The sequence below is a fragment of the Struthio camelus genome, chromosome 11 (assembly GCF_040807025.1).
Source record: "Struthio camelus isolate bStrCam1 chromosome 11, bStrCam1.hap1, whole genome shotgun sequence".
NCBI classification, from domain to species: Eukaryota; Metazoa; Chordata; class Aves; order Struthioniformes; family Struthionidae; genus Struthio; species Struthio camelus.
In genome coordinates, this window is record NC_090952.1 from 8,204,085 (window position 1) to 8,229,325 (window position 25,241).

At 42.8% G+C, this 25,241-nt stretch overlaps 1 protein-coding gene across 1 annotated transcript in view; it reads right to left on the bottom strand.

The window, feature by feature from the left end:
• Nucleotides 1-4,774: 4,774 nt before the first annotated feature.
• ALG13 (ALG13 UDP-N-acetylglucosaminyltransferase subunit) overlaps nucleotides 4,775-25,241 on the bottom strand; it is a 33,598-nt gene continuing 13,131 nt past the window's right edge. Inside the window, exons 13-29 of the mRNA XM_068957532.1 lie at nucleotides 24,356-24,431; nucleotides 23,548-23,656; nucleotides 22,259-22,323; nucleotides 21,219-21,319; nucleotides 20,155-20,282; nucleotides 19,245-19,482; nucleotides 18,967-19,080; nucleotides 18,594-18,750; nucleotides 16,405-16,540; nucleotides 15,071-15,106; nucleotides 14,889-14,944; nucleotides 14,144-14,206; nucleotides 13,604-13,772; nucleotides 12,569-12,694; nucleotides 7,287-7,327; nucleotides 6,328-6,511; nucleotides 4,775-5,185 (exon numbers count right to left, since the gene is read on the bottom strand). Coding sequence (XP_068813633.1) covers nucleotides 4,911-5,185; nucleotides 6,328-6,511; nucleotides 7,287-7,327; nucleotides 12,569-12,694; nucleotides 13,604-13,772; nucleotides 14,144-14,206; nucleotides 14,889-14,944; nucleotides 15,071-15,106; nucleotides 16,405-16,540; nucleotides 18,594-18,750; nucleotides 18,967-19,080; nucleotides 19,245-19,482; nucleotides 20,155-20,282; nucleotides 21,219-21,319; nucleotides 22,259-22,323; nucleotides 23,548-23,656; nucleotides 24,356-24,431 — 2,074 coding nt within the window. The 3' untranslated portion in view covers nucleotides 4,775-4,910. The remainder of the gene's footprint in view (nucleotides 5,186-6,327; nucleotides 6,512-7,286; nucleotides 7,328-12,568; nucleotides 12,695-13,603; nucleotides 13,773-14,143; nucleotides 14,207-14,888; nucleotides 14,945-15,070; nucleotides 15,107-16,404; nucleotides 16,541-18,593; nucleotides 18,751-18,966; nucleotides 19,081-19,244; nucleotides 19,483-20,154; nucleotides 20,283-21,218; nucleotides 21,320-22,258; nucleotides 22,324-23,547; nucleotides 23,657-24,355; nucleotides 24,432-25,241) is intronic.

Below are 25,241 nucleotides of genomic sequence, written 5' to 3' on the forward strand. Positions count from 1 at the left end.
TAAACCCCGGCGCCCTGAAGCCGATGGCGAAACTTTCGCTGGCTCCAGCGAAGGTGAGATTCAGCATCCGGACGTAAGGGCGGCCGCGAGCGGAGCCCGGCGCGTGCAGCCACAACGCCGACAGCGCTCGGGCGCGCGCTGCCGTTCCTGCAGGCTACCGACCCGTGGGAGACGACCGCCCGCCCGCCCGCTCGTAGCCCGGGGCTAACGCTGGCTCAACTTCTGCCCGTTTGCCGCAGCTCAGCTGCCTGTGAAGCCTGGTTAAGCCGCAGCGACCTGATCACGCGCAGGAGCTTTTAGACGCAGAATTTAAACTCCGCTCTTCCTTCAAAGCTATAAAGTCCTGACCCAAAAGTTTTATCGTCCTCCACTGTGAAAGAAGCAATTACTCGGAAGCACGGGTCTGGACTTACACTTTGACTATCTTCCGTGCGCGATGCTGTTTTTGACAGGATAATTTTATAAACGAGATGCCCAGCAGCACTGCGGAGAGGAGAGGAAGCCGAGAGTAAAACAAAGCAACTGAGCTCGAAAAGCAACTTACCGCAGGACTCAGCGTGGTGCTCTGGGGCGGCCAAGGGGGAAAAAGAGCGCGGGGGGGAGAGGTAATGCTAGCCCTGCAGGCTCACGCTGCTGGCAGGCACAATCGGCAAGACTTTTCTCTACAGGATTTATAATAATTATCTTTAATAACAGATGAATTTTACCATTCAGAAGGTTTCAGAAGGAGACTTGTGCCTCTAGCGCACTGCAGCAAGTAACGTTAGGGGCGTTAACGTACCAGGACTGAACCAGGACCAGGGTTATTTCCTGGCTGCAGAAAGACGCTGCAGGATGGCGAGGGGGGAGCAGGAGACGAGCCACGAGGCAGCGGCCACGGCCGTGCCGGGACGGAGACGGACCTGCCACGGACGCCGGCGATGCCGCCCAACGCCACGCTTTTCACGCGGCCGCCTGCGGAGCGAGCGGCGCCCGGAGAGCGCAAGCGCGTCCCGGCGTCCGGCCGACAAACGCGGTCGGACCAAAGCCTGCTCCTTGCGAACGCAGAAGGATTTTCAGCGGTTTAGGGGATGGTGGCATACTTAAAGCAAAAACCAGACACAAAACCCCTCAGCCCCAAACCCAAAGACTGCTGTTGACACCCTTTTGTTTCAGCCCGCGCTCTCCGAAGCAGCGGGCTTGGCTCCGAGACGCTTTATTAGGTCTAAGAGATCAGAAGCGCTCACATCTAGAGAGAGCTCTGGCACTTCCAGCCGATGCGTCTTTTCTGCACAGCCTGCAGGTGCTAATTTACTTTGGGCTGCTGCCTTTCATATATGAAAAGCACGGCGCGGAAAGGCAGGAGTCGAGCGTGACTAGCAAATACTTCAGGAAACACAACAAAGGAAGTGTGTGTGTGGTGGGGGGAACACATCAATCCGAAGGAAAATAATTGCCTCCAAGAGCAACCAACGCTGGGGTATTTTTCTGTGCTCCTACTCGAAGGTAAAACACGCTTAGGGCTGCAAGCCTACGTGCCGCTTTGCGGACCGATTCTGCGGTTCTGCTGGGCGCCAAAGCCCAGAGCGCCGCTCTTGCACCGAACCCCAACACAGAGAACTAAACGACGTGACAAAGTCGATACGCCTGGAAAACTGCCCAGCTGACACTGCTCGCCCCCCCAGACCCTGAGCCCACACCTTGGTACCCATGGCAAAACCAAAAAAAAACGCACAGAAAACCCACCAAAAGAAGAGTTCTGCAAGTTTTATTACAGGGATCTTGCACAGGCTCTGGAAAGGCAACTGCTCTGGCAGCAGCCGGCCACTGCCACGCTTGACTGCAAAACCGGGATATATTAGTACAAGGATGCTGGAGCCGGGCCTAGAAATCTCTAGATGAGAAAACAGCTAATTTGCTTCTCGCTTCAGCCACCGCTTCGGCAGAGCGGTGCTTTTTGTGACGGCCCTTTTAAATAAGCAACGTAGAGCCATCGCCGAGTCCCAGGACAGCTCTGGAAAGCAGAACTTGAGGCAGCAGCCTCCAGCAGTCCCTCAGTTTCTATACCCGTCCGAATCATTTTGCTGCAATACAAAGCCACCGTTTCTTAAGCTACTGAGGGCTCTGAGGCACGGGATCAGCTGCTTGTTCTACTAACTGAGAGCTGATCAATAAAGTTATGTCATACTTTATGGATCAACCTCCCCCCCCTCCCGGTTTCTAAAGCCGGACTAGCTGCTGTCAACAAACCCAAGACCCAAGGCTAACTTTTCCAGACACCCCCCGGTTACCAGTTCAAAAAGTTACTTTTGAGCCAAAGCAGCCCCAGCAAAAACGCACGTTCCAAGCCACAACAGCGGTACGCTCTCCTATGGGTGTGCTTGTCCAAGCCCCAAGTCAACCGGCCACGCACGCAGTAGGTATAGGAAAATCATGTTATTTCACGTAACAGAAATACATCCCGGCGCACAGAGCGGGGAGAGCAAGCCAGGGCTATCGGCGAAGCATCCAGCTCCCAGGAGCATAAGCAAAAAGATGCAAAAAGCTCAACTCCAGACCAGACTATCAGTCAGCGTCTCTAACGAAAAAAAAAAAAGGTCGACTTCAGGAGACAAACTCATACCAGAAGAGAAAACATCAGCTCTTAGCCACGACAACCGCTTGTGTAGAAAAAGCCAGGCTGCCTGACCGACAGGAGGAGAAGGAAGGCATGACGCCCTGCAAAAGCCCAAGAGGGAAGAAGCTCACCCCTGGCCCGGCAGCCACGGCTGGGGGCAGGACAGACGGCACACGCGACTGCTGGGGGACACGGCCCATGGCTCCGCGATGGAGATCGCTTGTACGTACTTCGATTAGGAAGCGCAAAGGAACCAGGAAGGCACCTGACTGCAGAGGTTAATCTACTCCCTTCTCTGAAAAAGCATGGAGAAGAGGGGAAGGAAAAAAAAAAACACAAACCTGTAGTATCTTTTCACCTTTCTGAGAAAGGTCTGTGCATCCAAAGGCTGCGCTATCACAGGGGTGGAACTACAAAGGCCAAGGTCTTATCTGCTTTCAAATATTGGTAATTTTTTTAAGTGGGGGAGGGGAAGGTGTACACACATGCATGCATGCAAACAGCACAGCAGCTCAATATAGATTAACTATTTGGGGGTCATTTTCTTCATGCTTTGACTTTTCACCTAGCTCTTCCATCTTGAAAAGCCGTTATTAGACTGCCAAGTTACACGCGTAGCGACTGGAGCTGAGGAGACAAACCAAAAGCCAAACTTGCAAGCTGCCAGACATTGGAGAATTAATTGACCACCCTTCCAAGGAAAAGAAGGAAAAAGGGGGGGTGTGGAAGAGAGGAGCACTCTTAAGAAATACAAGCAACACCAGAAGCCCTGCGTGAATTTCAGAGAAAGCTTTAAGGAATCCTTTTTTCCTATTACCTTTTTGCTCCCATGTTTACTTAAAAGACATAGGGAAGAACTATATTCCCCCCCGCACCCACCCAAAGTCTGGATAGTCCCCCTCCCCCCTTTTCATGACTACTTAGCCATACAGGAAAGAGCAAGAGAGCCACTGTGCAGCAGCGTGGGACTGCAGAGTTGGAATCAACAGGCAGGTGTGCCGTTTGCTGAAGCTACTGGTTGTGTCCTTATCTAGGAGATTTGTTCCCTACACATGCCATGTTGAATTTGGCGGGATTCAGACTCCCTATAAGATCCAGCAGCCCTGATTTTCAGAACCAGTACAAAGAGCCCAGGGCTGAAGTCACATGAAAGTTGAAAGGATCTAGCAGCTCAGTGCACTCGGCAGCGTTCAGGGCCTCCAGCAGCGACTCACTGCAGCCCGTGCAAACACTTTCATCAGGGCTGTGCCACCAAGAGCCCCGAGGTTATGGGCACAGACCCAGCTGGCACCACCTGCATGAAGATTTGTCCATACAGTGAAGTTCCTATCAAGGACAGTCGTTTGAAAGAATCAAAAGTTCACGTGCACAGACTAGTCATGTTTTCTTCAGCTTATTGAAACAACTCACAGGGACTGCAGCTCTAACAAAAAAACCACAGTTTTCTACTGCACTTTTCTCATGTTGAGAGCTGCTCCTGTCTTCCTTCTGCGACTTTCCCAAAAGGCAAGTCAGAAGGCGAGTGGCTTTATCCCCTACAACACAGCTCATTTCTTCCAGTCATCTCTTGGACAACTCATTCTAAGGAGCTTACCCTGTCAAAGATAAAGGACCACTCATTTCAATGTGTTAGATGCTTTTATTTTGTGCTATCAGTGCAAATTTAACACCAAGCCTACCACCATTTGTGCAATATCTTTCACAAACCAAATCTTACAAATATACAGTAATGTACAGCAGAACAGACCAAAGCAGTATTCTTTAACCTTCAAGAGACATGAAGCCAATGCAGAATGAAACTAAACAGAGAAAAGACAGCTATTACAAGAATGTGATCACTAATGGCAAATAAAGTTCTGTTTTGGGAAATCTGAGAAAGCCAACCTATTTTATTTTCTGTCCTCCAATGACGCTGCACCCAGTTTTTATTCTTAGTTGCAACAGCAGCCTATTTTAGTACTTAAGAACCACGTGACTAAGTGTTCCAGTGTAACACCTCACATGGAGGTACATGATGCAATTTTCCTTTAGTGACAGCATGTTTTTATACATATTTATTTTATGTGTTCCCAGCACTACAGTTTATGTATAGTCTTTTACTACGCTTTCCTATGTAATCCACTAAAACATCACCTTGTCGAGCTGAGTATCATTAGCATAAACCGGAAGAGAAACATGAAATTTGAATACAGTTTAATCAACCAGTACCCAGCCCACTGGGGCAGGATAACAGTTATGAAACAATATTAACATATAGTTGACAAAAAGAAACAAGAGAAACCAAGTGCAAGAAGTGAGCTTAGGCCTCTCGGATTTACATTCCTTGAGGTACGTAATGCGGTGCAGGGTTAGGTGAGGCAACATAGCTGACTTGGTGCAATGGTCCAGAACTTGCAGCATTAGGAATCCGGGGAGAATTTCCATATGATGGATTTACTGGATGCCAGGAACTAATATAGTGATAGGTAGGTACTAAAGAGATGCAAGAGTCAAATCCAGGGAGGGACGGCTGGCTGAAGGGATCCGACACTACTGGATAATACACTGTTCCATGGGATGGGGGTGGAGGCTCTACATTTTGAAAGTTACCTTAAAGAAGAAAAACAAAATACACCCTAGACATAATTGCCATATTTTAGCTTTATGACTAATATTTGTATGCAGACCTTCGTTGCCATGAACAGCGTTATACTGGTGGCAAAAGGGAAAACCCATTTAGGTGGCAACAATTTTGTGCCCATATATATCCTTCCTAACAGAGGGGTGAGGGCTCATCTCAGGTGCCGAATTAAACTAGAAGGCAAAACCCTGTTCGAGAAGTTTGTAACAAAACCCTGCATTAAAAAAAGCAACTTTTTCAAGGAGGACTCAGGTAAGAGAGACGATATATTCTTCCCTTATTTAGCCTGTGACCATACAACACTGATCTGTGCAAGAGCACCTCTTCAGCTGATCTGGTTAAAGTACTATCAGAACATTAAGCCTGTAAGCCTCTGAGCAATAGCTTTATTATTATGTGCTTCTTTCCATCACTGACCATTTGCCATGTTTCACAGATTTTAATGAGCCAGGCATCCGACCTTTTGACATCTTTTTCCTCATTTAATGCAATCCTCTTATTTACTGCCAAGTATATCTACAAGCCTGTTACAAAGCTGCTAGGTTAAGCCAAGTTTTGCTGTAAATCTTATTCACAGTAAAAGACGTGGCTAGCAATAAGGGCTACTTGGAGGATAACAACTCAGCATGCGGAGCCTAAAAAAGTTTTGTAGCATTTCCCTTATTTAAAAAAAAAAAAAAGTACCAGTGCTTAGTGCTTGCCAAAACTCGACTGTCTCCTTCACTTTAGATACGTGCATTCTGTTTCAATACCTTAACTATTTGCTTATCAATAAACAAAGACATGCATCCAACACAACTTCAGAAAAAGTTCTTCCAAATTAGCGTACCAAGTACAGACCTAGAAAGGATTACATTTTCCTCTTTATGGCTTTACAAAGGCCTTGATATTAGTGACTACAGTGACAATGCTGACATAACCTTGAGTACTACCAAAGATAGCAGAGGAACTGCAATAACCTATTACGACATTTACGCTGCATGTTCTCCCAACCTCCTGATTCCTACTGGATAACAAAGGTGCTGGCAGGCTGCTATGGAGCAGACAGTCTATAAATCCCTTCCCTAGCTTCTCACAATTCATCCATGTGGCCTTATACTCAAATACTAACCATTTGCAGGTGTTTCCAGGGGAACTTGATGAACTTCAGTCCGCCCAGCATCAGTGTAGAGCTGAGGTACCGACTGATCCAGGACTGGGGCAGGCTCAGTGTATGCTGGATAAGCTTCCACAGGTGATGGTGGTGGCACTGGCTGCACATAAACCATGGAATGCCAATAGCTCTGATGATAATACTTTGGAAAGAGAGGAAAGTCATCAAGGCAATGGATACAACCACATAGTCTCCATTCCTCCTCCAAATTAATTTGCAGATCTAAAAGCAGCAAGAAGTATATTTTCCCTTCTATCACTTTGAGATGATGGTATTACCCCTCCTCCCCCAAAAAGTCAGAAAAGTTACTGCAATACCGACAAAGACAGCCGTCTATTTTGCTTTCAGTTCTATGATGCTGTCCCTTGTTACAGATCTTTACAGAGAATCAAAATTCCCTTCTTATTGACCTTGTCACCTTCAGAGACTTTTGTTTCTTCAGCTGAAGGAGCTGACATACTTTTTACATCCCTGCGTAGCAGCACCAACACTGCCTTCTATACCAGAGACAACTCTTTAAGCAGAGCTATGTTTCCCAGAACACTAAGTGGTGCTAACCAGTTTGAACACAGCTGTACAAGTCCTAGAGGACTCAAACTATACATCTGAATAGTCTTTGATGTGCACATACACAAGTCTTTGATATGCTCATACAAAAGAATAATATTTATCCAATGCCCTCTGCAAAAAAAAAAAGTGAAACAACTAGACGTACTAAGGTGCTTCACGATTGGAGTTGGAAGAGATTAAAGTAAAGCTCAGGAAGTGAAGTTCCAAGAAAGCCTATATGTATTAATAGTCAAGTGCACAGGATGCACATTTAGCACACTGGCAAGTCTCAAATACACCAGTACAACTGTCAAGACAAGCAGCAGCTTTTACAGGCAATTTACTGTAGTCATTTTAAAAGCACTTACTTGCAATCCCAGATTAAAGTAATATTGCAAAACCTTTGTATCTGAAATTAAAGGACATGACATTAAAAAGAGCAGAAGAGTAAAATAAGAAGCAACAGAAATTCACACACATTAAGAACATTTTGCTTTAAGTCACTAAGCAAATATTTACTTTTTCTTGAAAGTTTTGAGGGTTAAGAACGTATCTGGAATATCACCAGCCTTTAGAACTGGTGCATCTTTCTAGGTAAATTAATCCAATACAATATCTGTGCAACAGTTACACATCTGCCTGACCAACTTTTATCAAGCTTCAGTGATTATGTTGGCTTTGATTCTGGTTTATCCAACTTGATTAGTCAACTGACAACAGATATAGCATTATTATAAGCCTCTGCAGTATACCACACCTTTGATTAGCAATTCTGACTTCCTATTAAGGCTGGGTGAAAAAGGAATTTAATACCCAATAAGAATTTGATCCTAAGCCCCTAAATGAAGGTGATTGCTAAAAGCACTCCCATCACTTTCCAGTAGCAATTCATGTACAACGTAGACATATTGTATACGCACTGCATACATACTGAAAATAACCATGCTGGGTTAACACATGAAAAAAAATGGCCCAGCTCCACGGAGACTACAGCTTCATACTGCTTCTGCCCTCTGCTAAACCCAACTCTGCAGCCACTGTCTCCAGCTTCAGCGCTTTGGTGAGCAATAACCATACAGAGAAACATCAATTGGGACAACATGTATAGCAATCCCAAGGCCTGAAGAATTAGATTTTCTCTTTTTTGATTTTCCTCATGTTCTGATGTGATATAAAAAGGGAGATGTTCCCTTCCTCGCAAGGATCAAAGGGTACCCAGTTTCTGGCCTTCTTGCAGCTAGCCTTTTACTTCTGTCATCCATGAATTGACTAATTTGCCCCCAGCAAAAAAACTTGATACTCTGAGGAGCAATCCCAGAAGCGTGGAAGGACTTAAAAACACTTCATGTGAATAATACCCTTTTGAACTTGGAAAAGGCTTTCCAACTATCCAAAAGAGTTAAGTAGTTCAAAAACTTTCTAGTTTGCTCTGGGGGGAAAGCAGGAGGGTAAGGGGGAAAAAAGAGAGAGAGAGAGAGGCAAGCATATTTTTCATCCTGTGATGCAGTTCTAGAAACATGTATAAGGAAAAAAAAAGTTGATTTTTCAGTCTCAAAAACACATTTGTTTCAAAAGGCTCAGGAAGGAGAGCAAGTCACCCATTCCTCAGGAATACATTTGCGCACACACACACACAAAGGCAGATTAGTAATTTGATTAGTACTGCTGGGAGCTGAAAAGCAGAGCAGCGTAACAGGGAGACAACTCAAGATGATGAGTGAGCCACTAAGGGCTTCAACCCAGCAATGCTTCCAGAGCTACCATGTACCCCAGCTTCCTACCACCGACCCATCTGTCCCCAGTCAGAGCCTTGGGGCCACAGGGCTTCCCTGCCCATCCGCTGCCCCCCGACACACACACACTTTCCTAGCCCTACGCTTCTATGTACTGTGGGTCCTACTTTGCTGCAGACAGGCACAGCCCAGGGAATGCAAACCCCAATTCTGCAATTAATGAAGATTAGTTTCCTCTGTTGTCAGTTCTCAGCTCTTTCACTGCCCAGGGTATTTGATCAGGGCAACAATCTACTTAGCTATGTTAGTAATTACACACAGATCCTTCCTCATGCCTAACAGCTGGTTAGCTTACTCCTGGAAGTGCTGGTGCTTTGGTTGCAACATTGACCCCAGTCAGTAAAATATTAAAAATAGCCTGAAGACTCACAAAAAAGTCAGCTTTTATGTATCTAGCTGGAACTGCATCTACATTTGGAGCAAGTTTTTTAAAATCTGATTTTGTTCTTCAATTATTTATGCAAATCTATGCAAAACGAGCATAGAAGCTGAATGAAACAGCTGCTTCCTAGCAGAGATAACAGTACAAAGGAGGAGCTGGGAGACTGAAGTGACAAACTGATACTGGAAACACTGATGTCTGTGGAATGCTGGAACAGAAGCAAGTACAGCAGGAGACCAGTTTTTGTTTATATTCTTCTTTTAGATGTCTAGAAATAAGATGATCCTCAGCAAAACATGGCCACCTTATGAAGCAACAGCTAAATCAAGGAAAATTAGCCACCCTGACACAAAAATATAAAGCACATGTTAATTTCCAATAAAACCTTGTCTTATAATGCATGAGGGCAAAGTTCTTGACAAGATTTTTACTGTGCTGATGAGTGGCTCTGATCAATCCCGATGCTACTGCAGGAAAGGAGCCGTCTCTGAAACGCAGAAACGTCAAGCACTCTTATCAACAGCTTCTTCAAATACAAGGGAGCAGACGAGGGTCAGACACCTAAGATCACTGTAACACAAACAGGTTTCAGAAGCCTAGACTCCATTGGAAAAGATCCAAGAAAGTCTGAAAAATCAGGACAGACGCAGATGTACAAAGAAACGCTAAGGCACCTGGCTTGTTTTCTTCCCTACTCCGTTAAAATCTTAAGTCTCTTCACAAGTCAGCCACCCAAACTACACCAGGCCAAACATCTGTCCTGCAGGAACCTCTTAACAGAAAAGGATAGAATTGCAGGTCGAGGATATCTAAACACCTTATCTTCCACTATACTAAAGCTCCTGGATTTCTTAATTTAATAGCTGAGTAGATTCCACTGCAGCAGTGTGACAACATAAACGCTACATGCAACTCCTTATTAACTATCAGCCTTAAAATTCTTAAAAAAAAAAAAGTTTGTCCCTGAAAGACATGGCAGATATTAGGTGGAGAGACTCAGCAGAAGAGCCACAGGCAGGGACTGAAGAGGCTATTAATCCACATCCACTCCAGATTCTTGTTAGTGAATTAACACCCCATTCTCCCAAGTGCTGAAAGCCTCAGTTAAGGGCATTCCACTAAAGTTGGAGACAATTAACTCTGATGTGTGCTTAATACCATCTAGAGCAATCCTACTACAGTAGGAAAGTGGGAAATAGAATATTCAAGATTAATAAAAACAGGAATTGAGAGCACCTGTAAAAAACAGAGTTACTGCAGAACACATTAGCAATACTAGCAGAGCTCTGAGCAGCCATGTCGTAACACCGTGCATCCTGCTTTCCTCCAGATCAGCCTCTGGCAAAACAAGCAGGCTGCTCTGTAAATGCATCTGATGGAGTCCGTATCTTTTCGGCTCAAAGCTGCTCTGCAGCCTACCAGAGGCAGCTACCTGAACTGCAGCTATCAAGAGCGGCTCTTCCCGTTATTTGGGATTGTCCCTCTAGGATAAGTGCTTTGAGGAAAGTCCCAGACAGGGACAAAAGAGCTACTTTAGATAACAATATGTTGAATCAAGCATGAAAACAATTTGTTACCCAAGTATTTTGTGTTCTGAGTAATAGACCTCAGAATAATAATAAGAAAACCTCACCCTTTATATTCTGATGCTAAAAGAAAGTGCCAGACACCTGAAATGCATGGTCAGGTGGGGAGTGGGGGAAGGGAAACGAATCCAGGCAGTTACAGTGAGTGTATCTTCTGAAACAGTGCAGAAGTCTGAATTTCACAGACCCTACAGACACACACAGCCAGTTCCTTTCCTCACTCACCCCTAAAGGAAAAGGGCCTCTCTACACCAGCAGCAGAGCAAGAGAATAGGAGACACAGAAACTTGAATTAAATGTAATAAGCCTCTGATAAAATACTGTCTGCTGCATCTGTAGAAGACTATTAGAGTAAGCTAGCTATGACGCACAGACATTCAACGTATCCAGTGTGGGAGGGAGGCATGTAAAAAGCATGTGTACTTCAACCCACACGCAGAAATACACTCACTACAAGGGCAGTAAGCATCTATGCAGCCAGCCAGTTTTGCATTACTGCTCTTTAGAGCAGACTATAGTTTACCTTTAGCTTAGCCTCACTATTGCCAGAAATAGCCCCACTTCGAGGTCCCTGCAAGTCAGCCAGAGAAGGCAGAAATAACTGAAGCTGTTCTACTTGCTACAGTGGCAGCCCAGGTACAGCTGGAGGCATAACTCAACTCCAACTCTTATCCAGACCATTCCTGCCCCAGCCTTCTGGCCTGGGCACTAAGCTGGGACAAGCTGAACACTGCTATCAGAGGACAAGCCAGCTGAGTTACTAAGTTTGCTTTTACAGCCCTTCTCAATTTTTAACCCTTAGTGCTGTTTGAGCCAATGCACTGTCAAAGGACATGCGCAAGGAAAGAGACTGAGTTTTTCTACAGCTGTCCAAAACTATAAACCAAGCAATCCTTTATCAGCTAAGGCAAGACACTGCATCACAGATGAGTTTTATCTGCCTCTTGAAATTAGTGCAGTGATCTGAAGGTGACACTCAGGTCTCAGCTACGTTCCTACCTAGAGGAAAGCAAGGTATACAGCATAATAAGCAATACTGTTATTCCTGTGGCCGAGAGGCACTTTGCCAGTGCTACTGACAGGAGACGGCTTGATTCTTGGGTTATTAAGCAAAGCTCTCCTGAATTGCAGGCCCTGATTGTGTCTTGAGAGCCATGAAATTAATAACTCAAAAGGCAAATATGATGCATGTTGCACTGTTTACCAAGCTCAATTGTTTGATATAAACTCGCATGGCATGCAGGTATTCTTAATCTGTAACAGCAAGCTGATTAACCAAGAGTTACCATTTAAGAATGCCCAAGTTCAGCAGCTGGGTAAAGCTGACTCAGAGCTGCTTTGCTGGGAGGTGCTAGGCTGCTCTTTTCACACTTACTGCTTAATAGCTGAAATCTACTGTAAGAGACCCTATCATAATTCATGACGGTATATGAACATGCTATATATATACCTGAGGAACCAAAAACCCTATACTTCATCCCCATTTCATGATGCCACAGAACGACATCAGAGCCACAAAGGACAACAGCACAACGTTCCACTGAATTGTGCAACAGCAAGACATCATGAAGACATAACACCTACCAATTATCAGAAAAAAAAGAAAATTACTCCACCCAGAGCCAACAAGATACAGGCCAACAACCCACTCCCTTGATATTTCTGTTTCTTTAGGATACTGTCTAAAGCTTCAGTGCCATGTTTGACTCTGATATGATGTTCAGCAATAGGAATTAAAAACATTTTTACCATAAGCATCAATAGTATTCCTTCTGGAATATTATCTTTTTGTCTCACTACAGATATTCTGCAAAGTTCCCATAAAAAACACAAGTCAGAACTGTGCCAAATTGCAGCGTTAGTAAAAGCACAAAGTACACCTTCATTACCTCGTGGTAGGTCATTGCCGCTGGGATCACAAGAGTAAGGTGGAGGAATGGCACCAGGTTCTCCCACCTCACTGACTGGAGGAAGAGGAGCCGAATAAATTGGGAATGGCACTGAAGAAACTGCTACTATTAGAAAGAAACAAAAGTCAAGTCAAATTTGTAATGGCATTCTAAATGAACAAGATGCTAAGTTACACAACTAAGCATGTGCTTCTTTCCGGTCATCTCAGCGCCCCTAAAGACAGGTTTTAACTTGAAGTTTTCTTTACTAATCACATCCCTCCCACTTCATAAGAAGTCCAGAAAAAGAACTTTAAAACCAGATGGGAAGGTTCCAATCTCACAAGCCTTAACCGTATGTCTATTCACAAGTTCCATATTCCAGTTAAGATTAAATATCTCTTTTCAATCAGTTCTTCAAACTAGGAGGCAGTTCAGGCTTTTCTTACATAATTGTCTGTCCTAGAACAACAGGGAACAGACTGATCACTTTAAGTCATCAAAAACGTCACTGAAAAGAGAGGAAGGTTCAAGAGAAGTCATGCAGAAGTTATTTTAGATAAACTTTGCTGAATATTCATTAGTTGGCCCAGACCTCTAGAACACCAGCAGATTATTTGTAAAAGCACCAAGTGCAGAGCTTGCAGAGAACTGTGCCAACTGAATTCTTGTGCAGAAATATCAGCCTAAGTGGAAAAACCCCCAAATTAAGACAGACACTGAGCAATGGTGAAAAGGGAGACAGAACTGGGCAAAATGAGGATTGGGGGGGGGGGGGGGGAAGAAGAGGGAGGGATACTAATTGCATGCAAATTCAGGGGCAATTATTCCCTTCAAAACATGCGAACAGAGTTAGCAGTGAAGTTAAAAATGAATTATCAGTAGTTGTAAGTTGAAGCAAATGAAGTTCTCTAGAAGTGTTTCAATATTTGTTTCAATATTTGTTTTGGATTAGTGGAGCAAGGGAAAAATGGAAGGGGAGTACAGTAACTGAAAGCCTAGAGATTTGATCCCTTGCCTTATCCTACAACCTACCTGGCCTCCCTATAGAAGGGGGAGATACTAGGATTGGTTGAACTGCTGTTTGCGGGGGAACAGCTGTCGTGACACTGGCTTGAGAGGAAGCAGCAGAATTTGAGAAGACTGTAGCTGGAGCAGCATTAACACAGGTGGAGGTTGAGATTACTGCAGAATTCACTATCACCTGCCAAAGAGACAGAATGTCAGCACGCTGACTCTAGACACCAGCTTTGAGAAAGGCTATACAGGTTTTAGACATAACATAGTTCAAAAATTCTCAGTTCGCATTACAGCTAGGACTTCCAAAATACATTTAAGGCAGCTAGTTATCCAAGTTCCCTCAAAGTTGGCTTGAAAATCCCAACCTGAAAATACCTGTTTAGAATTGCAAACAACTGCAACGCATCTTCCCACCCTTCTATTTTGCTTATATTTGCTTATACTTACAGGGGATTGTATTCTTTGCTACAAGACTACGAGAAGGCAGAACTCAGAGTGATCGAGTGCAGCAGTCACCTCCCCACAGGGCTGCCACAATAAAGTGCTAGTTATTACCTTCTGGGGATAGCTGTAGGAAGCACCTCCATCTTGAGGAGACACAGACACTGTCCCTTCTTCCTGAAGGGAGTCCAAAGCAAAGTTTGATCCATTTAAGAGGCAGAGAATTCACAAGATTAGAAAGTTTTTAAGCTTCTAGTGTGTGTAATTGTGGATGTGTGCGTGTGTATATATATACACACACACATAAATAATCTGAAAACAGAAACTTTGCAACTGGAGCAAAACCAGTTTCATTCTGACATTCGTAAGACTAGTTTTCACACCCACTGTAGACCAGCAGGTGAGCGAAGGGAGAAGTGGTAGCCCTTGATCTAGTTCTAGGTAACAAAAAATTCAAAGCTGGTTCTATCAGAGATGAGATCTATCCAGTTCCACAGTAGATGAGTAAGACTAACTGGAATGGGATTTGCAGCATAGCATGATAAAAGTAAGGGCTATCTGGAGCAGGAAAGAAGAGTAAATAGGACTCAAAATACATTAATGATTTTCTACCTTGCCCTGGGCAAAGAGAAAACACATACCTAGTACCATTCAGACTGTACTCGCAAACTTGGGAGACAAAAAAAAAATTGCTATTTAAGAGGCAAATAAGAGGGAGAAATAAATGAAACCATCATTCCTTTCTTCCAAAAACAGTCTCTGACCTGCTACACTAAGCCTGCTTCCAAGGGTAGTTTCTACGAAGAATGCCAAGTACTTCGGGGAATCCTAATCCAAATAGACCATGACTAAATCTTACCAAGTTTGCTGTAGGTTCTGCTGAACTAAATACTGTTGCAGTTTCACAGTCTGGATCTGGAGGGCATGGGCAAGGTTAATTGAGAAAGTGCATTAAATCTAATCTTTCAGAAACTTATAAGATTGTAACGATTGCATTGCAATCATCACATGTTGCATCAGAAGAGATCAAATTTTACTTACCTGAAGGTGCATAGAGATATTCTTCATGAAATTTCCCTAGAAGAGAGAGAACACGAAGCTTTGATTTAGGGGAGGGGGAGGGAGAGGAGGGTTTAAAGCTGAAGCTACCACAACAGCAGATGCTGAAGCGTTAACATGAACTGAGCTACCTTCAGGGGAAAAATAAACACCCACCACACAGTGCCAAACAGGAACCTGTTACCACTGTGCTGTTACCACTTTTCTTAAAGGATCTGAAGCAGCACTGTCAGCTCCCTCTATTAACGTTATATGAGCTGTTAAATCCTGAGTCACTGCCTCCACCTGTAGATACCAAGACAAACTTAAACTTGGGTTAAAATTCCAATCTACATTATAGCTCTGTTTGAAGTCACTGTATTTCTAGGATTACAGACTTTAAGGTATTAGACATTAGCTTTCATTTTGTCAACTTTTTTTTTTTGGGGGGGGGGGGGGGGGAGGAGAGAACACTCCCCCTCAAAAAACCCAAGAAGGAGTTCATGGTTTGATTTAAAACCTAGAAAATAATTACTGTCTTGGAACACAGGATAAAGAGGGCACATTCTGAACAGAGAAAGAGGTTACTGAAACTGAAGTATTCTGGAGGGGGACAGGAAGAAAGTCCTTCAAACAAACAGCACAACGTAACACGCTACATTGCTCTAACTGTTCGGAGGCAAGCATTATAGCAGAACCAAGATGATAAAATTAGACAGTTTCCATTTGTAAGGCTTCTCCATTGTAAATTGTGGGAACTGATTTGGTAGGGCTAAGAAAAATATAAGAAAAGAAAGAGTTACTAGCACTCTCTAGAACTCCTTGTTTTCAAAGTTGAAATATGAAGATAAGTGCCCTATCTCAGACACTTCTAGAAAACAAACAAAATCCAGTCCAAAAAAATGAGTTTCTAGAACTTAATCACAGCATAGCAGAGTTTGACTTAATATACTTAAAAGTGTATGTATATAGTTAAAAGCTAAAGAAAGCATCAGTATACTGAGAGACACTGTCATCTCAGCAAGTTTGCTCAGTTCTTCCACCAAGTATCAAGGTTGCCATCACCAAATGCAGTCTACACCATGCATTTTCAAGCAACAAGTTGTCTTGCTACAGACCTATGCAATCAAAAGAGGGATAGTCTAGCAAGCTTAAGTGAAACCATGACACATCCCTGTCGGGCAATGAAAAAAATAACATACTCACACACATGTTCAAAGCTTGCAATAAATGGATCTTTAGGAGAACTAAGCAACCCACTTTGATGATCAGAAGCACGCTGCAGATCTTTGACCTTTTGTCTTTTCTCTCCTCCCACTAGTCCTTTCAGGACTCACCGTTTTCACTTGTTTCTTCCACTTCCTCCTCTGAGGAATTCAGGGTCTGCTTGTTAGCTGGAACAGAGTTAGGGCCTCTCCTTGCTACCCAGAACCCTGCTGGACCATGCACAATGGGAGCAGGGCTACCCTGGCTCTGAAAAGCAAAAATCAGTAGTGCATATTTAAGAATAGTATAGCCTTTCCCTGCTCCACAGGCACACAGAGCTTCCCATCATCTTGAAACAGACTGGCAGAACAAGTCTGCTGCAACCAACGCTTACTCTAACTGCAGTTTGTGTGCTGTTCCTACGCATCCTCCATACAGCAAAATACTTGTGGACACTTTTCTTTCCTTTTTACCTTTTGTCCCGCCCAGCACACATTTGGTAATTTGATCTCTGAAAGCCTATCACTGTCCCATGCAACACATTTAAGTTGCTCCACTCCAGAGTTTAGTCAGCTTTGTTTCAGGTTAAAATGAAGCTGGAAAAGGGGGTGCAGACAGCAGGCCAAGATTCTCTATCTACCTCCAACATACGCTCCCACATTCTTCATCCTGGAACACTCCCACCAAACCAGCAACAGAGCAGTTAATCCAAACACTCCAACTCAAAGGAGGAGAGACTGTCTTTAGCCACAACTGGAGAAACCCATGAGGCAGGCAAGCAGCATAGACCCCACCGTCTGCACTAACTGGACCCACACATGCAAGTCTGACTCTTCTAAAAGACCAGCACCCATTAGGGTTCCCATGAGACCACTGCAATTCTTCATGTGCCCTTTGTCTTTGCATGGAAAAGTCACTCCTTAGCTGCACCACGATTTAAAAATCTAGAGTTTTCTGAAGAAGCAGGAACAGAGGATTATGAGAAGCATGAGTAAAAGAAGTTAATTCACTCTTTCGTGATGGCTAAGGTGACACTCAAAATTCTCCTCAGAAGACATGATGGCTATGAAATCGATAAAGCGCTCAGAGAGGCTTGTAAGATTTCCAAGGTTGAAGTAGAGGTCGAGAGTCAGAAGATTCTCCCACCAGGCCTCTAGTAGGATGGTAGAGTTTTCAGTGAGATGCATCTTTCCCCAGGAAATGTTATATTCCTTTACTAAACAAGACAAGGAAGAGACAGAGAAAAGGCTTTGGCATTGACAATAACAGAGTGGTTGAACGAACATGAAAAATTATTCACTAGCAGCTGCAACTATTTAGCCTAGCAATAGGGATGGAAAGCTACTAAGCTATATTGATCTCGTGTCTGGGGAAAAAAGTATTCAGGATAATCTGTCTTTATTACTTGACACTCTTGGATGAAGTCACAGAGCAACAATCACAGATCTAGCATAGGAACCAAAAACAGCTGCTGAAATAACCCTGAGCAGATTCCCTCCCTCTCTCTCACTATTTAAGTAAGGCTGCATTTATGAATTTCACTGCTGTGGTGCAATAAAGAAGTTTCAAATCTACCAGCTTTTAGAAGATCTACTTTCCTCTTCAGATAGCTAAACATCAACTGATTTTTTGCAGCAGTTTGCACCAAGTTTAGACTTACAATAAATAAATAGAAGATTGGTTTTAAAGATTAAGAATACTGTGTCACTTCATCTATAGACCTGCCATCAAGACTATTTTAAAAAGAAGTCTAGATTTTTTTTTTCCTCCTGTTTTTGTAGCAGAAGAAACTGTTTCAGGAACAGCATGCTACTCCAAGGTATCACAACCATAAATTCGTTACAACAACCCAGACTATCACTATGCAGCTTCTGAATCTAGTTACACAAATCATAAATTACAGCATGGCAAACAAGTGAAGAGCTTACTCCCACAATGTTTAGACCTAGATAGCAGACATCCAGAACAGGAAGGGATTTTTTTTTTTGTTCTCTCTCTCCAAACCTCATTATCAAACTGCAATAAAAAGAATAAAAGTGACCCTACCCGTATCAAAATATACTAAATATAAAATAAAACAACTGCTGCTTGAGGATAGTGGTGGCAGGACATGCAAAACACTTAGAAAAACTGAGATTTTAAGCAGGTTTTGCAGGATCTAGACTCATGTCAGCCTTCACTTCTCCAAAATACATTCACTGCTAAAGCTCATACCAGGAAGCAGAGATGCTGTGTACTCAGGTGAAGAAGCGCTGTGCATTTGTACAGCTTTTTCTTTTTAATTTCAAAATTTTTAAACAAGTCTCTTGCTATAACTTACTGGTAGAGCAGGAAAAGCAGTTTCATCCCCTTCTTCAATTTCATAGAAAGTTATTGTTTCTTCTGATCCTTGAGGCTCCTCTCCATTCTCTGGTACAAACCCATACTGACATTCCTTATTCACACACTGCATCTGACGGCGACTACGGCTGTATGAACTTTAAAAAGGAGAAAAGAGGTTAAGGATCACAACTGTCTGGAGTGTCACTTTGGTTTTGCTGCTCAGTTTTAAACTCTGTTTTTGGAGGTGCACAATATTCCCGTTATTTGTTATCATGCCGTTAATAGCCAACTCAGCCCTCCCCACGCCTCTCCCATCACCTTCCCCAACCTTTTTAGAGCAATGTTTTGTAAATAGGTTTATATTCACTTACCGGGACCTGTAGGAGAAATTGTCATAGCTCTGATAGCATCTCTTTCCTGGACTGGGGTAGAATGCTATTTGAGGGCCAACCATGTTGTGCCTGTTTATAAATCGGGCAGATCCCCTAAGTTTAAAGGGTAAAAGGTGCAATTACCAGGAAGGGCCTCTCAGATGGAACTCGCTTGTAGAATTATCTACTAAATAGCACAAACTCTGTCCCAACTAGTCTGCAGCAAGCATGAATAGAGAACGAATGGTGATCTCCAGTAGGTTTTCAAGGCTTCATACCTCGGCATCCCAAATCCACGGCTATGTCTCTGAGCAGGATTCTGAGGATGATAGGGTTCATAAGGTGCCATGTTTCCACCACCCTGTGAGCAGTGAACTGGAGAAGATCGCCCTGAAGGAACACCGTGCTGTAGCCGGGGTGGAAGAACTGGCTGACCTCTACTATAAGCCACAGTCATAAAAACTTCCTTTCCACGGACTTTCTTAAGCAGTCTCTTCCGTGTTTTCATATCCATTTCTGCAGTTTCAATTTAGGACAGAAGAGAGAGGCTTACACAAGCATCTTAAACAACTTACTCCAGAGTTCTATTCTATCATTTGAAAAGAGTCAGTATTTGGACACAATAATCCACCCCAAAAAAGCATCCGAAGTATGCAAACTGCATGCCATTATTTTGAAACCTCAAATGGGCATTCTAAAAACATGAGCAGAATATAGTGTCTCACATACGTAAATACTCTCCCAGTTTCAGCTGACCAAACTACTAATCTCAGTATTAAAAATATCTTCATAAAGGCTCCTTTTACTTATTATTACAAAACCATTCTCCACATCAAACAAATGAAGTCTGTATCTACTTGACTACAGGAGCCCTCGTTCTTCCATATATCCCCGATAGGGCCAACTCAGACAAATTCCTCGACACATGGACCCAGGCTTTATACATGGTTCTCAAATGCCGAATTTCTTCTTGGTAATTTTGAGCAATATTAACCCTACTATGTATTTTCAATGGACTTGCTATTTTGCAAGGATAAATTCATCCTTCTCTGTGAATAATCATGTTACACAAGTCCCCCGCAGTGCCAAGTTTTAAGGTTAAGTCACTTTCAATATCTAAAGACTGCTGCTATTAAAACTGGTCTTCTTTCCTTCAGAAGGGAAAAAACATTGAAACCCAGTACAAACCTAATCCTGAGAAGTATCCACCTGTTATTTTCTGATAGCTTCCTCCTTTGCGGCTGGGAACCACATTCCAAGCAAGGACAGGTGCCACTTGCGTCACTGGTTTTAAGTTCGCCAATGGAACTGTATGCCTACATGAAAGATATTGATGTCAGCAGTGCTGCAAAAATACATTGCGCGTTAACTGCACGGAAACAAAAACCGAAGCAACATCAAAAGTCAATCTCTCTTTAAACACGAGACACCTAGATTTCAAAATTGCCCCCTTCATTCTGAGGTAAATGGACCTGCATTTAAAACGTTATAGTTAATGATTCCAACTCCAATACATAAGCTAGCTTTTTCAGAGTCTTAAAAAACGTGGGAAGATAGAGACAAACTTATACTCCCCAACTCTTCCTGCAAGTACCCTACCATCTTATACTGTTTCTCTGATATCCAGCACCTTACTGTTATTTGTATATTAAAAAAAGACAAGGTAGGATTTCATCTCAATGCTATCCTACCAGCCTGCTGGGTTGAATTTCTTCTCTATATTCACATGCTTTCAGAGGTACAACTGAACACAGTACGTAGACAAGCCTAATTTTAAATTCGAGGGAGGGGGAATGCTTTAAACAGCAAGGTGGAGAAAGTGATTAGATTTGTTGTTAGAAGAGCAGCCAAAAAGCTGAATATTTGGCAACAACGTAAAGCTTCCAGAGAAGCCAGTAACCGAATAATTCGCTGTCTGTGAATTCAACCCAAGTGGAAAAGATTGCTTTTTGCAGTCCAGAGAAGAGACAGAAGAGCAAGGCTACTCAATAATCACCACAGTACTGACTTTGGTCCTTAGAAATCCAATAGAATAATTTTCCTGCAACATTTTAAATGGACAGTGATAGCCAGCAAGAAAGCATATCTCCTATAAAGCCTCTCTTTATATTTGAGTCTGGATTCTCTTTTCTTCTCAGAGTAGCCTAATAATCCCACTTATGGCATCTGTCAGATCAAAGCATACACAGACACAACCAGAAACTGTTCAGCAAACATGAAATGCAGTTTTAAGTTGTCATCAAATTGCTTACTTTTCTGCTAGTTCTTCAATGAACACAGTCACTGTGTTGCCATCCTGTCCAACTTCCTGGATATGAGCGTTGTAATACTTACCTCCAGGTTCCAAACGTACCTGAAGAGAGAATAAGGGAAGCGCTAAAAAAAAGCCCTAATGGTATCAGAGGAATCAGAACACTGTCTACAATCCACTGATAACAAAGGCTGTTTTCTAGCTGGCCAAAGATTACTGAGTTGGCCCAAGAGTCTCAAATATTTCTTCAACATGGCAGCTAAATAAAGAGTGCTATACTAACCTGAGGAATGAAGGAAGAGAAAGGAGACATCGCAAAGAAACTTGTGAGCAAAAACAAGGTAAGACGACAGATTCCAACACTTAACTTATTTTTATACCTTGTGCCAAGCAAATAACTACCAGGAAGGCCGTTATTTAACAATTTCAGCAGAACAGAAGATAAAACAGGAAACTGGAAAGGAAAGCTCTACTCAGCTAGGAACAAGTCACTGAATGAGTCATCAGTACTACCTCAAACAAAGCGATAAAGAAAAAAAAAAAAAGCCCTCGCTCCATACAACATGGGAACATGAAGCAAGCTGACCTTCCTTTCAACATCTCCTGGCCTTACCTTGCCCCTCCTCCCCTCCCTTTTTTGGTTTCCTTTTTTATTTAGGGAAATATCTGCTACGTTACTGTTGAGTAGGGGTAAGACTGGCCAAACCTGCTGGTGACCCCCAGTGGAAACCTAGTACATAACTGCCTCAAACACTTACCTGTGTATTTTGAGTTCTCAGTCTGGAACTTCCACGCTGGCAGAATACGTATCACTACAAGTTCGTTGTGAACTTCAAAGCAGCTTTTTCATCATACTACCCAATGCTTAAGCTTAGATTTTTTTGAACAAAACGTAATTAAAAGACAGATTAATAGGTACAGGGAAGAGAATAAGAAGAGTCTTGGAAAAGTCTATGAGGTTGGAGGATTTCATGACTTACCATACTTCACTTAAAATAACTTTAGTAACTTCTCATAACTGAATCTGCTTCGAGTACCAACCTGACACTTGTCTCCTAAGTAGTACTGTCTCCCAGCAAACACCATGTAGTCAGTTTTTTGAAGCTCTAAAATAAATAAATAAAGGAAAATCTACTTTAAACTACTGTTCTTTCTTCATGCATACCTACAAGTACTTCATGATTTCAGGACTACACCCAACTACTAGTCGTAAGCCATGAGTTAATTAAATGAGTTAATTACTCCCCTATGCATGGCTGAACATTCCCCACAGTGATAATGAAGCAACTGAAGCTGTTCTTGTAACATAAACCATAACCAGGCTAGAGTTACAGGCAATGAATAACATCTAGATACTGCATCAAGTAGCATTATTACTTCAATACTTGTATGGTATTAAGAATGCTGGACATACCTTGTATTGCCAGAGCCCTGTTGGCACTTTGTAAAAATGAGATGCTGCCCAGAAAAACCAACATCCCCTAACATCTCCCTTGCTGCTAGCTTTCAACAGACTTTTCCTCATTTCTTGCCTAGATCCTCTGCACATTCGCACTCTATACAGATAATTAGTTGCTATACCCTGCTCCAAGAATTTCAATGACTCTCATTATTACTTATGCAGTTATAAAACACTCCAGTTCTTCAGTATGCAGAAGATTTGGGGTCAGGCATCCCTCAAACCTCATCTCGCTTGGCAACTTCTTCCTCTAAAGAGCAGCCACATAAGATATGCAAACCTGCAGCTATCTAACCCAAGCCATGAAGACCTTGAGATCTCCTCCATGCTGTTCAAGCCCAGGGGAGCTGGGAAGAAAGAGACAAGTCATCTCTTTTGGCAGATCTCAATGCTCAACTTGACACCTTCATTATTATACAACACTGAGGCCAAAAGCACGCATGGAAAGCGGGAATCCTTGCACAGCTGCTGCTACCAAAAATGATAAGAACACACACAAATATACACACACATACACAAACCCTCAAACTTGAGTGATTCCCGATATGACAGCAGTGTAAAGCAAAATTCCATTTTGTACTCTACTTCAAATCTGACATTTTAGTAAACGTGGTATAGAAAACACGAAGAGATCAGATTTTTAGCAACCTTATTATAATTCTATAGAATCAGAAGCAGTGTATTTAGTACTGTGAAATCAAGCCAGGAATTCAGCTACTGGCAAGAGGATGTACAGCCTACAACTACCTACTTGGGTAACCACCGCCCTTCGCATTTCAGTTGTGCTGAAACGTGCCATGAACCTCATAAATCCATAAGGTTAACATTATGTGCAGTATAGAAAGTTTTTGTTTTTTAAATTTAAATATACCTTTTCTGCTGTCCAGCCAAACATCAAACTCTACATTTCGATAGATCTCAGGGTCCAGAGCTTTTAGCACTTTATATGGAAAAGGCATCTTTGGTGGATTTTCTGGAGGCTAAAAATAGAGTTGAAATGGACTAAAATTAACAAGTGTGTGTGCAATGTCCAGAATAGTTTCTATCCTACCAGCATCTGCAGATCATTTTAACATATGCGCACACACTATGCTCCCAACTTTTTCCACCTCCGGTAGGTTTGCTTTAATAATAAAGCCCAAAAATATGAACGTGCATACAGATTCTTCAGCTGAGCAAACAGACTGTGAAAAGGTTAAAATAGGCTCAGGAGTAACGCTTGGCACGCTCTTTACTCAAAGAGTATCAAAGGAAGCTAGCCAAGACCAATGAAGCCATGGCTTCCCAGTTAGCGGGAATTTCAGCTATTCAGTATGTCTGAAAACAGTTTTCTGAAGCTTTTTTTTAAACCAACTCCAGCAAATTAATGTATATCGTGTTCAAAATGAAAAAGAACAGAGTTAAATCATAAAGAACACACCAGGAAATGCTTGCTAAGTTCCACCTTTGGGAAAAAGTTGGCTAGGAAAAAAACAAAAACTGGATAGCCCTCTGTCCTTTCTGAGGTTAAGACAAACGCAAGGGCAAACCAAAACTAGGCAGATGATAGTCACAAGACGCATGAGCCACCCCCTCCCAAGGTGGGAATTTTTTAAAAGTGGAAATAAAGATTTAACCTTAACCAAGGTAACATGACATGACTGGGGGAGGGGGGCAGCATTTTTCCCTAACTGCCAAACCTTTGCTTCTTCAGCGCCTTGCTTGAATTTATCTTCAGGTGCGTTGTCAATGTTATTGCCTTCCCAGTCTTCCACTCTAAGCAATTTAAGATAAGATTACAAAAGATATAATGCATAATTTCTAACCAGGATCAAAATCAAATGAATGTTCACATGACCAAATAAAAGCACCACGGTGCCATCAAGTGGTAGATTTTGCCTTTCACACTAGCTATTACTGCAGTACAGTGAAGGCCAGCAAGTCTTGTTCTAATTTCAAGGAAAACAAACTAACAAAAAGAAAACACAAACAAAAAGCCCACACCTTTACCTGTTCCAACACCCACCCCTCGAACAACAGCCACCATGTTGCATAAGGATCAGTCAACAAAATCTCACTGACAGGCATTGAACTCTTGCACTGCAAGAGCGCCACAAGGCGCTGTGCTCTAAGCCCAGGAGTTCCCTATCAAGCCAACATCATCCACAGGTGTTCAGTAACAGTCAAAGCCATCCCTCAAACCCTTTGGTAAGGTGATCAACACAGGATACGAGGGTTTCCATAGGTACTTTCCGCCCACTCACTTGCAGGACCCCCAGTGATCCAACAGACAGTGGTTACACAGTAGCTTTATGAATAATGCCACCATTTAATTGTCTATTTGGAGCACAATTCTGCTAAAAATGGACAAACAAGAAAATAAATAGAGCTCATCTTTGAGAGCACTATTGCCTCTACAGGGCTATAGAGGCTTTGAAGAGTTAACAGTTTCTCACTAAAGGGGAATTGTAATGACATAAGGAACAAGGTTATTTACAAATTGCCATTTTACAGAGCCACCCACAACTGCAGCAGAGGATGCTCAGTTGCATGACACTTTCCAGCTCCATGGAAAGCACACTGCCT